This window comes from Dasypus novemcinctus, chromosome 11 (genome assembly GCF_030445035.2).
Source record: "Dasypus novemcinctus isolate mDasNov1 chromosome 11, mDasNov1.1.hap2, whole genome shotgun sequence".
NCBI lineage: Eukaryota > Metazoa > Chordata > Mammalia > Cingulata > Dasypodidae > Dasypus > Dasypus novemcinctus.
The window spans coordinates 26,979,413-26,991,483 of record NC_080683.1 but is presented as its reverse complement, the minus strand read 5'-3'; the positions used below and the strand labels follow the sequence as shown (position 1 = coordinate 26,991,483).

The 12,071-nt window shown below is 40.8% G+C and overlaps 1 protein-coding gene across 1 annotated transcript in view; it reads right to left on the bottom strand.

The window, feature by feature from the left end:
- The window catches only part of LRRC1 (leucine rich repeat containing 1), a 162,106-nt gene that overhangs the window by 33,829 nt on the left and 116,206 nt on the right, over window positions 1–12,071 (bottom strand). Inside the window, exons 5-6 of the mRNA XM_058306893.1 lie at window positions 382–438; window positions 19–82 (exon numbers count right to left, since the gene is read on the bottom strand). Coding sequence (XP_058162876.1) covers window positions 19–82; window positions 382–438 — 121 coding nt within the window. The remainder of the gene's footprint in view (window positions 1–18; window positions 83–381; window positions 439–12,071) is intronic.

Below are 12,071 nucleotides of genomic sequence, written 5' to 3'. Positions count from 1 at the left end.
CCTTCTAAACAGACTTACCAAATTATATATTTCATTGTTTCCTAAGTCAAGTTCTTCTAGTCTCCGTAGCTGGGAAAGAGAGCTATTTAAAAAAAAAAAAAAAGAGAGAGAGCCCAGTCAAGCAGTAGAGCTTATCAAGTATTTATAAAAGCTCAGCAGTATGGTTCCCTCACTTGGCTAGTGTCCCAAAATAAGATTCATTTGAATTTCATGGTAGTCAACTATTGCTTAGGAAGGACTATCAAGAGAAGGCTGGCATCCCCCAAACTTTCCAAAGGAGCAATATTTTTTTGACAAAACACTATAGGCTTTTGTCATTGTTTTTGAAATGCTTAAAGAAATTCATTCAGTACACTTCTCTTATTTTCCCCAGAGACTCACTCGGGAAGATATGTCAGAAGATTCTCTCTCAGTTCCAGTGAAGCCAGGTTATAAAGACTAGAAATGAATAGAAGAAAAAAAAAATATGTAAGGAAAAATTCCTGAGATTCTTCCTACTCCCACTCCCCAATGCACACACCCAAAAAGTAACAATAAACCCTTATATGTCATGTCCCAGGGGGGAAATATCTACCACCATCCCCTTGGCCCTCTAAAAAACAAACATATCCTCTACTTCCCAAATTTTAATACAAAATAAAGTGTAGTATGTCATGACTACAAGCCATCCTCATTCAGTTAGTTACCTTGTACATTTGATATGTGGAAATGACTCATCAGCCTCCAAAAGATAACCACTCCTAGGACCAAGATAGAAGCTGGATATGCGCTTCTAGACTTGAGAATGTCAAAAATGTGCTGTTACTATAAAAATAATAGCGCCTTTAATCTGGCAGAGTGCAGAGCTCTCCTTCAAAACATCAGTTAGTCCCTGCCATAAAGCCATGGGCATCTCAGTCCACACAGCCCAAGTGCTCCACTTCAGATCACAAGCTGCACTCCGGAAATAATTTCCATTTAAATGCATTAGGATAATGTAATAATGCTTCTTGCATAGTGCCTGGAACTAAGACTGATTCAATAAATGCCAGCTATAATAATGTCGCTTTTATTCTTATTAAACCCCAGAATGGTAGTCTCTTCGGCAGATTTTGCTGCCTCTTGGGTGTAATCTTGTCTATTAGGAGCACAGTGAAACGAGCCAGATGTTCTCCCCAGACACTGATGATCTGGATTAAATCTTGACAGGCAATTCTACATCACCAGAAGCCCTTACATAGCCAAGTTATGTCAGCACTGGCACAATGCGTTGCCTCGGAAAGGAACTGACTCATCCACTACCCCAAGAGGCACCGAACTAAGTGCTGCACCAACCAAAAACTCAACCTTTTGCTAATATCACCACAGTAGCATTCTGATTTGAAGGAATCTTATTTGTGAGCATACAGAATATAAGGAGTCAGACATTATCTCAACACTCTAATAGGCTTTAATCATCTCTTCCCCTTTCTTCCAAAACAGAGGCCAGAATCACCTGTACAAATATAGCTGGCTTCATAATAACAGAAATGTAAATTTGATGTAAGTGAATAGGATATTTACATGCTTAAAACCTGTTTGCCTGAAAATATATTTTACCTGTACTATGAAATGCACAATTTCTGTCTCTTCAATTTTAGGAAACAAATGAAGCAATAGCAAACAAAACTCTTGCAAATGTATTTTTCAGATCAAACTGCCTTTTTACTAAGTAACTATGAATGTAATGTCAACATTCTTTCAAATAAAATATAATTAAGTGTGAGGTCCCTGTTATCTAGTTTTACTTTCTCTTGACCAAGTGTTTATATAGAAAAAACACCAGTGGGAAGTAGAGGGAGGTGAGAAGCACATTTCCTCCCCGTCCCTGCCCAGAATCTACTTCCAAATGTAATCTGTATATGATGGTGGCAGATAACATTTTAAAAGTAATGGTAGGGAAACGGACTTTGGCCCAGTGGTTAGGGCGTCCGTCTACCATATGGGAGGTCCGCGGTTCAAACCCCGGGCCTCCTTGACCCGTGTGGAGCTGGCCATGCGCAGTGCTGATGCGCGCAAGGAGTGCCGTGCCACGCAAGGGTGTCCCCCGCGTGGGGGAGCCCCACGCGCAAGGAGTGTGCCTGTGAGGAAAAGCCGCCCAGCGTGAAAAGAAAGAGCAGCCTGCCCAGGAATGGCGCTGCCCACACTTCCCGTGCCGCTGACGACAACAGAAGCGGACAAAGAAACAAGACGCAGCAAATAGACACCAAGAACAGACAACCAGGGGAAGGGGGGAAATTAAATAAATAAATAAATCTTTAAAAATAAATAAATAAATAAAAGTAATGGTAGGTGGCGTACTTGGCCCAGTGGTTAGGGCGTCCGTCTACCACATGGGAGTTCCGTGGTTCAAATCCCAGGCCTCCTTGACCCGTGTGGAGCTGGCCCACGTGCAGTGCTGATGCACGCATGGAGTGCCCTACCACACAGGGGTGTCCCCGCGTAGGGGAGCCCCACATGCAAGGAGTGCGCCCCGTGAGGAGAGCCGCCCAGTGTGAAAGAAAGTGCAGCCTGCCCAGGAATGGTGCCACACACACGGAGAGCTGACACAACAAGATGACGCAACGACAACAAAAAGAAACACAGATTCCCGTGCCGCTGACAGCAACAGAAGCGGACAAAGAAGATGCAGCAAATATACACAGAGAACAGACAACCGGGGTGGGGGGGGAGGGGAAAGAAATAAATAAATACATCTTTAAAGAAAGGCACCAATCAGGACAGCAGGTGGCTGAGATCCCACCTTAATACGGGGATATGGGGATATTGGGGGTGGGGCGGGGAAGGTCTTAAAGAGACCTACCCGGGCCCCACGTGGCACGTCTCACCCTGTAGTATACCTGCACCCATGTCTCGGGTGTGTACTGTGTATTATCTCTTTTCTTATATCTTAATAAACTCTTTACTCTCTTGCCTACCCTAAAAAAAAAAAAAGTTATGGTAAAAGCAAAAATATAACAACAAAGGGCTTTGTTTTCAGCTTTAAATCCTCATGTAACTTTCTTGCCAGTTTGATGGGGGGTAGGGACAGCAGCCATTTCACTGTTTTCACATTTGTATTTTAAAAATCACCTGTAGAGGTGTCATTTTCTCTCTTCAACAAACACTACGTTCACACTTACTTATTTTGGCAAACTAAGCGCATGCTAATAAAAAAAGAAAAACAAGTTTCTTTGCTTCAAAAATGTTACCCATAGGGCATCATGAGAAGCAGCTTAAAAAGCAGTTTTACACAGGTGTAGATGCTGAGGCTGTACCACGGTTCTCAGCCTTGCTCTGAGACTCTCCTGCCTGAAACGGAGAAGGGGGGTGGGAGGGATGGCCTGCTTCTGCTGAAGGCTCTTCGCAGGCTCTTTACGTACATCTTCTTACTTGATTAATAACCCGGGATGTTGAAGGTACCATGACGACGGTCAGGAAGGTGAGGCTGCGTGTGAGGTCGAGTAGTTAGGAAACTGTAAAGCCACAACTCAAGCTTGAGCCTGCCCTCACTCCACACTGCCTGGAGCCATCTCCAATGCCTGCCAATCTCTGGAACTCTCCGTATAATTTAAATTTTAAAAACACATCATTTTGGGGGGGCATATGTAAGTCTTACCTTCTGAACTACTCTAAAGAACACTGGGGTTTTTTGTTTCATATTATTTTAAAAATATGATACACATTTTAAAATTCTTTAAATTTTATGTCTTAAGGCTAAAAGGCACGGACCACTCTTAATAAAAACAAATAATGCTTGATCAAAAATACTGCATAAAATGCCAACAGATTTGATAAGGACATCATCATAAAGTCATGCTTGATTAAACGAAAAGCTCTTCATCCCCATCACACTTCCACTCAAATATAATATCCTCTTAGTTTCTACCGTTTTTGGATAATAGGGAAAAAGTAGGGAATTAAGGGTAACAACCAAAAAAAAAAATCACACTTTTGTAATCTTTCAAAACTCAAAAATTTAAAAAATTATATAAAATAGCTATTCTGAGACAATATTTTTCCACTATTTTAAACTATATAAAATAAAGAAACTCAGACATTATAATCAAACTTTATAAATCTACAGATGAAAGTGCCATTCTCAAAAGAGCGCAGACCATCTGAGAGGCCTGAGGCCCTGGTTTCAATGCTGGCCCCGTCTCATAGCCAGCTGGATTTGCTTGGCTGAGCTGCTTTACTACTGTACTTCGATTTCCCCCTAATGCATATACTCATATCTGTTATGGCAGTTAGGGCATGATATTTTTCCCATCAACTTGGCATAGCCAGTTCTGTCCCTCGTTTCCTTAGGGCAGGCCTCACCCTTAAACACAGTCGGCACCATACACATGTGTGCCTTGAGCCAGTCAGGGTCTTCAGAAAGAGGGCGCTGTTCCTTCCAGCGGTCATCCCTGGTACGAAAGCTCCTGGGAGGACAGTCCCCACAGAGGCTGACTCAGCCGCCTCAGCCAATGTTTAACTTGCTAAATACAGTTCACAGTAGGTGACGCAAGGGACAACAAGGAATAGAAAACAAAGCAGCAGCTTCGACTAAAGACACCCACTTCCTGTATGAACCCCGCCCTAAGAGTACAATCTAGACAAATCATCCTCCATCCAGAGGGCCATTAACTAACTTGAGAATGAAACCACGAGTTTAGTTCTCATCAGGAGCCTACCTTGGATAGTTCCCAGACCAAAGTGCAGAACCCTGCCAGCCCAGACCAGAATGTGCCTCTCCACACGGTTGCAGTAAGAGCTGACATAAAACAGAATCTGCCTGAATAGAACTGGGCTAGAGACCTTAATAGAAAACTGAATGAATAAATTAATGATCTCTGTTTCTGGTTAAGGCCACCTATTCAATTATATTCAAATATCTTTGCATCTCTTACAACACAGAGTTGAGAAGTAGTGAGGTGGGGGATTGGAACCCAGGTTTGTCTACTTCAGAGACCAAGCTATTAATCACTTGGCTGAGAGAAAAGGAGACCCAAACACCATACGCATTTATCAGCTACTTCAGCTTAAATAAACTATTACAGAGATGAAAGAAAGCATCAGGTATTTCTTTCTTTCTTTTTTTTTTTTTAATATTTATTTATTTATCCCTCCCCCTCATTGTCTGTTTTCTGTGTCCATTCACTGTGTGCTCTTCTGTGTCTGCTTGTCTTCTCATTAGGTGGCTCCAGGAACCGATCCTGGGACCTTCCAGAGTAGGAGGGAGGTGATCATTCTCTTACACCCCCTCAGCTCCCTAGTCTGTTGCATCTCTTATTGTCTCTGCTCTGTGTCTCTTTCTGTTGCATCATCTTGCTGCATCAGCTCTCCACATGGGCCAGCACTCCGCATGGGCCAGCTCCCCACATGGGCCAGCATGCCTTCACCAGGAGGCCCTGGGTATCGAACCCTGGACCTCCTATATGGTAGACAGGGGCCCAAATGCTTGAGCCACATCCGTTTCCCCATCAGGTATTTCTAAAATTTTTACAAATGTGACCAAAAAATTAGATGCTTGAGATAGCAATATGAGAATTACTGGTCTCTTACTACTAATAAAGATATTACCAGCTTATTATATAACAAATATTGTTGTGTTTTATAGGAATTAACTTTATAGATGAGAAAACTAAAGAAAGGATATGAATAAGGTCTCACACAATGAGTAAGTGGCAAAGTCAGGATTCACTAAGAAATCCACATAATCAATTATGCTGCCTCTTACTCTTGAATTCCACTCTATTAAAAGGTAATATATCAAAAGGAATTACATTCAATAAAAAGTTTTCCTCCCATCCCTGTCCCCCATCTATCCAATTTCCTACCATCAAGACCCTCCCTTACCTTTTTAATAAATTTAGTCATCCAGAGTTTTCTTTTATGCAAAACAAACAAGTAGGTATAGTCTTATCCTGTCCCTTTTCACATGAAAGATAGCATCCTATACACATCTGGCACCTTGCCTTCCTCTCTTAACATACTTTTGTCTCTCATTTCTTATCTGTACACACCAGCCTTTTTTTTTTTTTTTAACAATTGCTTAGTATCGCACTGTTTATACCTACCTTAACTTTTTTGACCAGCCCTTTATTAAAAGATGTTTTCACCCTTCAATTTTAATTTCTGACCAATTAAATTTCGATGTAACACAGCTGGAAGGAGTATTATATACAATACTTTCCCTTAAAAAAAACACCATTTTTATCTTCCCTGCCACTCTCACCATTTCTTTTGCCAAAGGAAGTTCTTCCCCACCCCTTACCCCAGCAAAAGAAGATTAACAAGCTTCTGCAGGAAAAGAATGTATTGAATCATTTCTTCTCAGCACACTAATGCTTATGGTTTTGCATATTATAGTTCATAATACCAGGGACAAAAGTTATACTCTTCCGAAAGTCAAAATGTAGGCCAGCTATATTTTTAGGATTCTATTTTAGGGACTGGATGAAGTGGTTACTTTAAGGAATTTACATCTGCTCCCACTCTATTTAAAAAACCCTTTTTAATCCAGTTGGATTTTTTTTTTCCATTTTGGTGGCCAAAATCACTGATTAAAGAAAGACCAAGCAAACAAACGGCAGCACAGTGCATAACCTAAAACTGTCAAAATTTAAAACTATAAATATTTATGGCAACAATACTTGGGGAAAACAATATTGATGGGGAAAGGAAGAGGTTGCTTATACATTCATAATACTTCTGCTTTTTCAATATTAAGTTGGTCATTTAAGAAATCACTGGTTACAAATTTCCTTATGATGACTTTGCTCTGAAAAAAAGGACATCTTTGCTCCATTTTTCTCCTGGAAGCAATAAATATTTTATAGCAAGTCCCAGGTCCCAAAAAAGAGCATTGCATGTGGCAATACTTTTCAAAAAGATTTATTCCTCTTAGGCAACATGCACTAATACAACATTTCACAATTATTACAATGTATATAATTCTTCTATTGTTATATACATACTGATATACTAAGATTATCAGCAAGAACCATGTGGCTCACTTACTTCAAACTCACTCAAATTAATATCACCCTTCCCAAGAGTAGCAGATACAGAATAAGACCTCCACACTCTAGTTCAACCTGCCAGGGAACTCTGGCCCCACTCATTTGCTCCACTTCTATAAGCAAAATGTCATAACTAGATGTTTACAATGTTGTGTAACCATCATGACTATCTAATTCCCAGATATTTTCACCACTCCAAAAAGAAACCCCATATCCGTTAGCAATCATTCCTTATTTCCCCTCTACCTCCCAGCCCGTGGAAACTACTAATCTTTGTCTGTTTTAGTTTCCTAGGAGGCTCAAAGCAGAGATCATGAAATGGATTGGCTTAAACAGTGAGATTTTATTAGCTTACAGTATGAGGCCAGAAAAATGTCCAAACCAAGCCAGCATCAAGGCAATGCCTTTTTCCTGATGACCAAATGCCAGCAGTTCTTGGCTCCGCTGCCACATGGGAAGGTACAAGGAGGCATCTGCTGCTCTCTCCCTTCTCTCCTGGGTTTTCACTGCTTTTGGCTTCTTGCTTCCATGGCGCTCTCTCTCTCTCTCTCTTCATTCTATTTATAAAGAGCTCCAGTAAGAGTATCAGGACCTGAATGAGATGGGTTACCCCTTAACTAAGTAGCCTCATCAAAAGGACCTACTTACAATGGATTCATACCCAGAGGAATGGGTTAACTTTAAGAACATATCTTTCTGGGGTACATACAGCTCCAAACCACCACAGTCTCCATAGAGACATTTCACACAAATGGCATTGTACAATACATGACTTTTTGGATATGATTTTTAAAATTTAGCACGTTAAGGTTCATCCATGTTGTAGCATGTATCTTTTTATTGCTGAATAATATTCCATTGTACAGATACACCACAAATTGTTTATCCATTCATCAGTTGATGGACATTTGGGTTGTTCCCACCTTTTGGTTATTACGAATAATGCTGATATGAACATTTCTATACAGTTTTTCTGTGAATGTCATTTCTCTTGAGTATATACTTATGAGTGGAATTGCTGGATCATATGGTAACTGTTTAACTTTCTGAGAAACTTCCGATCTGCTTTACAAAGTGGCTGCACCATTTTACATCACCATCACCAAAGTATGAAGCTTTCAATTTCTCTACATCCTGACCAATACCTGTTATTGTCCTTTTTTTTTTTTTAAGATTTATTTATTCATCACCCCTTCCCCCCCACCCTGGTTGTCTGTTCTCTGTGTCTATTTGCTGCGTCTTCTTTGTCCACTTCTGTTGTTATCAGTGGCACAGGAATCTGTGCTTCTTTTTGTTGCCTCATCTTGTTGTGTTAGCTCTCCATGTGTGTGTGGCACCATTCTTGGGCAGGCTGCACTTTCATTCGCGCTGGGCGGCTCTCCTTACAGGGCGCACTCCTTGCGCATGGGGCTCCCCTACGTGGGGGACACCCCTGCATGGCATGGCACTCCTTCCACGCATCAGCAATGTGAATGGGCCAGCTCTGCACGCGTCAAGGCAGACCTCCCATGTGGTAGACAGACACCCTAACCACTGGGCCAAGTCCGCCGCTGTCTCTTTTTTTTATTAGAGCCAGCTTAATAGGTGTGAAGAGTTATCTTACTGTGGTTTTAACTTATATTTTCCTAAAGACCAATGAGGTTGAGCATTTTTTTCATGTGCTTTTTGGCAAGTTGTATATCTTCTTTGGAGAAATGTCTATTCAAATTTTTTGCACAATTTAAATTATTGGTTCTTTTATTGTTGAAATTTTTTTTTTTTAAAGATTTATTTATTTATTTAATTTCACCCCCTCCCCTGGTTGTCTGTTCTTGGTGTCTATTTGCTGCGTCTTGTTTCTTTGTCTGCTTTTTTTGTTTCTTTGTCCGCTTCTGTTGTCGTCAGCGGCACAGGAAGTGTGGGCGGCGCCATTCCTGGGCGGGCTGCACTTTCTTTTCACGCTGGGCGGCTTTCCTCACGGGCGCACTCCTTGCGCGTGGGGCTCCCCCACGCGGGGGACACCCTTGCGTGGCACGGCACTCCTTGCGCGCATCAGCACTGCACATGGCCAGCTCCACACGGGTCAAGGAGGCCCGGGGTTTAAACCGCGGACCTCCCGTGTGGTAGACGGACGCCCTAACCACTGGGCCAAAGTCCGTTTCCCTTTTTTTTTTTTTTTTTTTTTTTAATTTCTTTCCCCTTCTCTGTGTCCATTCGCTGTGTGAGCTTCTGTGTCTGCTTCTATTCCTGTCAGCGGCACCGGGAATCTGTCTCTTTTTGTTGTGTTATCTTCCTACATCAGCTCTCCATGCGTGTGGCACCACTCCTGGGCAGGCTGTGCTTTTTTTTGCATGGGGCGGCTCTCCTTATAAGGCACACTCCTTGTGCGTGGGACTCCTCTATGCAGGGGACACTCCTGCGTGGCACAGCACTCCTTGCACATCAGCACTGCATATGGGCCAGCTCATCACATGGGTCAGGAGGTCCTGGGTTTGAACCCTGGACCTCCCATGTAGTAGAGGGACACTCTATCAGTTGAGCCAAATCCGCTTCCCTTATTGTTGAATTATAAGTTATTTATACATTCTGAATGACAGATCCTTATCAGATACATAATTTGCTAATATTTTCTCCCATTCTATAGTTTGTCTTTTTACCTTCTTGATAGTGTCCTTTATTGCACAATTTTTTTTAACTTTAATAAAGCACAATTTATCTATTTTGTTGTTGTTTTCTTCTGTGAGTTTTATAGTTTTAGAGCTTAAATTTAGATCTCTACATTTTAAGTTAATTTTTGTATATGGTGTAAGAGTACAACTTCATTGCTTTGCATGTGGATATCTAGTTATCCCAGACACATCTGTTAAAAGATTATTCTTTCCCCATTGAATTATTTTGGCACTTTTGTCAAAAACAATTGAGGGAAGCAGATTTGGCCCAATGGATAGGGTGTCTGCCTACCACACGGGAGGTCCAAGGTTCAAACCCAGGGCCTCCTGACCCGTGTGATGAGCTGGCCCACACGCAGTGCTGATGCGTGCAAGGAGTGTCGTACCACGCAGGGGTGTCCCCTGTGTAGGGGAGCCCCACGTGCAAGGAGTGTGCCCCATAAGGAGAGCCACCCAGCATGAAAAAAGGGCAGCCTGCCCAGAAATGGTGCCACATACATGGAAGGCTGACGCAGCAATATGATGCAACAAAATGAGATTCAGATTCCGGGTGCACTGAAAGAATACAAGCGGACACAGAAGAGCACACAGCCAATGAACACAGAGAGCAGACAACTGGGGGAGGGAAAGGGACAGAAATAAATAAAAATAAATAAATCTTAAAAAAAAAATTGACTGTAAATGTGAAGGTTTATTTCTGGATTATCAACTCTATTCCATTGATCTGTATGTCAATTCTTATGCCAGTACCAGGCAGACTTTATTACTATAGCTGAGTCCTTCAACTTTGGTCTTTTGCAAGATTGTTTTGGTTATTCTGGGTCCCTTGCATTTTCATATGAATTACGGAATAAGTTTGTCAATTCCTTAAAAAAGCCAGCTACAATTTTAATAGGGGTTGAATGTGTAGACCAATTAGGAGAGTACTGCCATCTTAACAATACTGAGCCTTCCAATGCAAGAAACACAGGGCATCTTTCCCTTTATTTAGGATATTGTTAATTTCTATCAATGACTTTTTTTTTTTTTTTTTAGGAGGTACCAGGGATTCATACCTGGGGCCTCACACATGGAGAGCAGGTGCTCAACTACTTGAGCTAATCCACTTCCCAAAATAGTGTTTTATAGTTTTCAGTATACAAGACTTCTTTAAATTTCCTTTTAAGTATTTTATTCTTTTTGTAAATGGAATTGTTGTGATTTGATTTTTTAATTATTCATTGCTACTGTATAAAAATACAATTGATATTTGTTTATTGAGCTTATATATCCTACATATTGCTGATAGCTCATTTATTTGCTCTCTTATAGTTTTTTTTTGTGGCTTCCTAAGTATTTCCTTAGTATATATAGGAAATACTAAGGAAGCCACAAAAATCATGTCATCTGTGGGCTTTTTTTTGAAAGGAAGAAAATAAAGTGTGTGATTTAAGTATAAATTGATACAACTGATGTGAGAAAAATATTTTCAGTATTGAAATGTTCATTTGGAATACAAATCCATTCTCACACTGCACCAATATTTCAAAACTCCTTATAGCAAAATCATTCTTCCTTGTTTTAACCAGTAGAATCTTCCAAGTGCTTCTGGTGACAGGCAAGTAAAACACCCGTGTTCACCAGGCATTGTTTTCTAGAGTATATATGAAAAATCAAATTTTTATTCAGATAGTTTTCTTACAACCTATGAAAGACTTGAAACTCTACTCTCTATGACCCCCAGTGAAAGCGTCTCCCCACCCCCTCTACTGCTGCCCTCCCAGGCTGACTGATATTTTCAGTAATATATTCAAGTAATTAACTTTGTCCCAACTTTTTCTACAAGGGATTTAAAGAGACCTAAAAAAGTGCAAGTTCACAAAAGGTTTCACAAAATACAAAATGAGAACTATGAAAGTAAGGAAGAAACTAATGTGTTCATTGAAAGATCTCATGCAGTATGAAAATCATAGCATTTTCAGAGAGGTGAGGTACAAGTTCAAAACGCAGCTCTTCTACCCATCAGTGAGGCAAACCTGGGCAGATTACTTAGCTCCACTTTGCAGATGAAGTTAAAGGTCAGGAGGGATAAAGCTAACCTCACTGAGAAGGGGTGTCATACTGAGACAGTACATGTGCCTAACAGAGCAATGGCCCCACTGTAAATGTCAGCAGCACCTCTCTCTCCAATTCCTTAATTCCCTTCATCACATGGAAATTAATACAGCTGCTCTCACTAATCTCTGGAATTAGCTCTATGCTTTGACAACAAAGGCAGAAAAGGAAATGTGATAATTGTCAGAACTGTTATTTAAGAGGAAGAAACTAACCAGTTCTTTTGGTGAAGCATTTTTCCCCCTAACAATATAGGTTAAAAAAAAAAAAAAATCTCATGGTTCCTTATATCAGGGATATTATGTTAATAGACAATAATTAT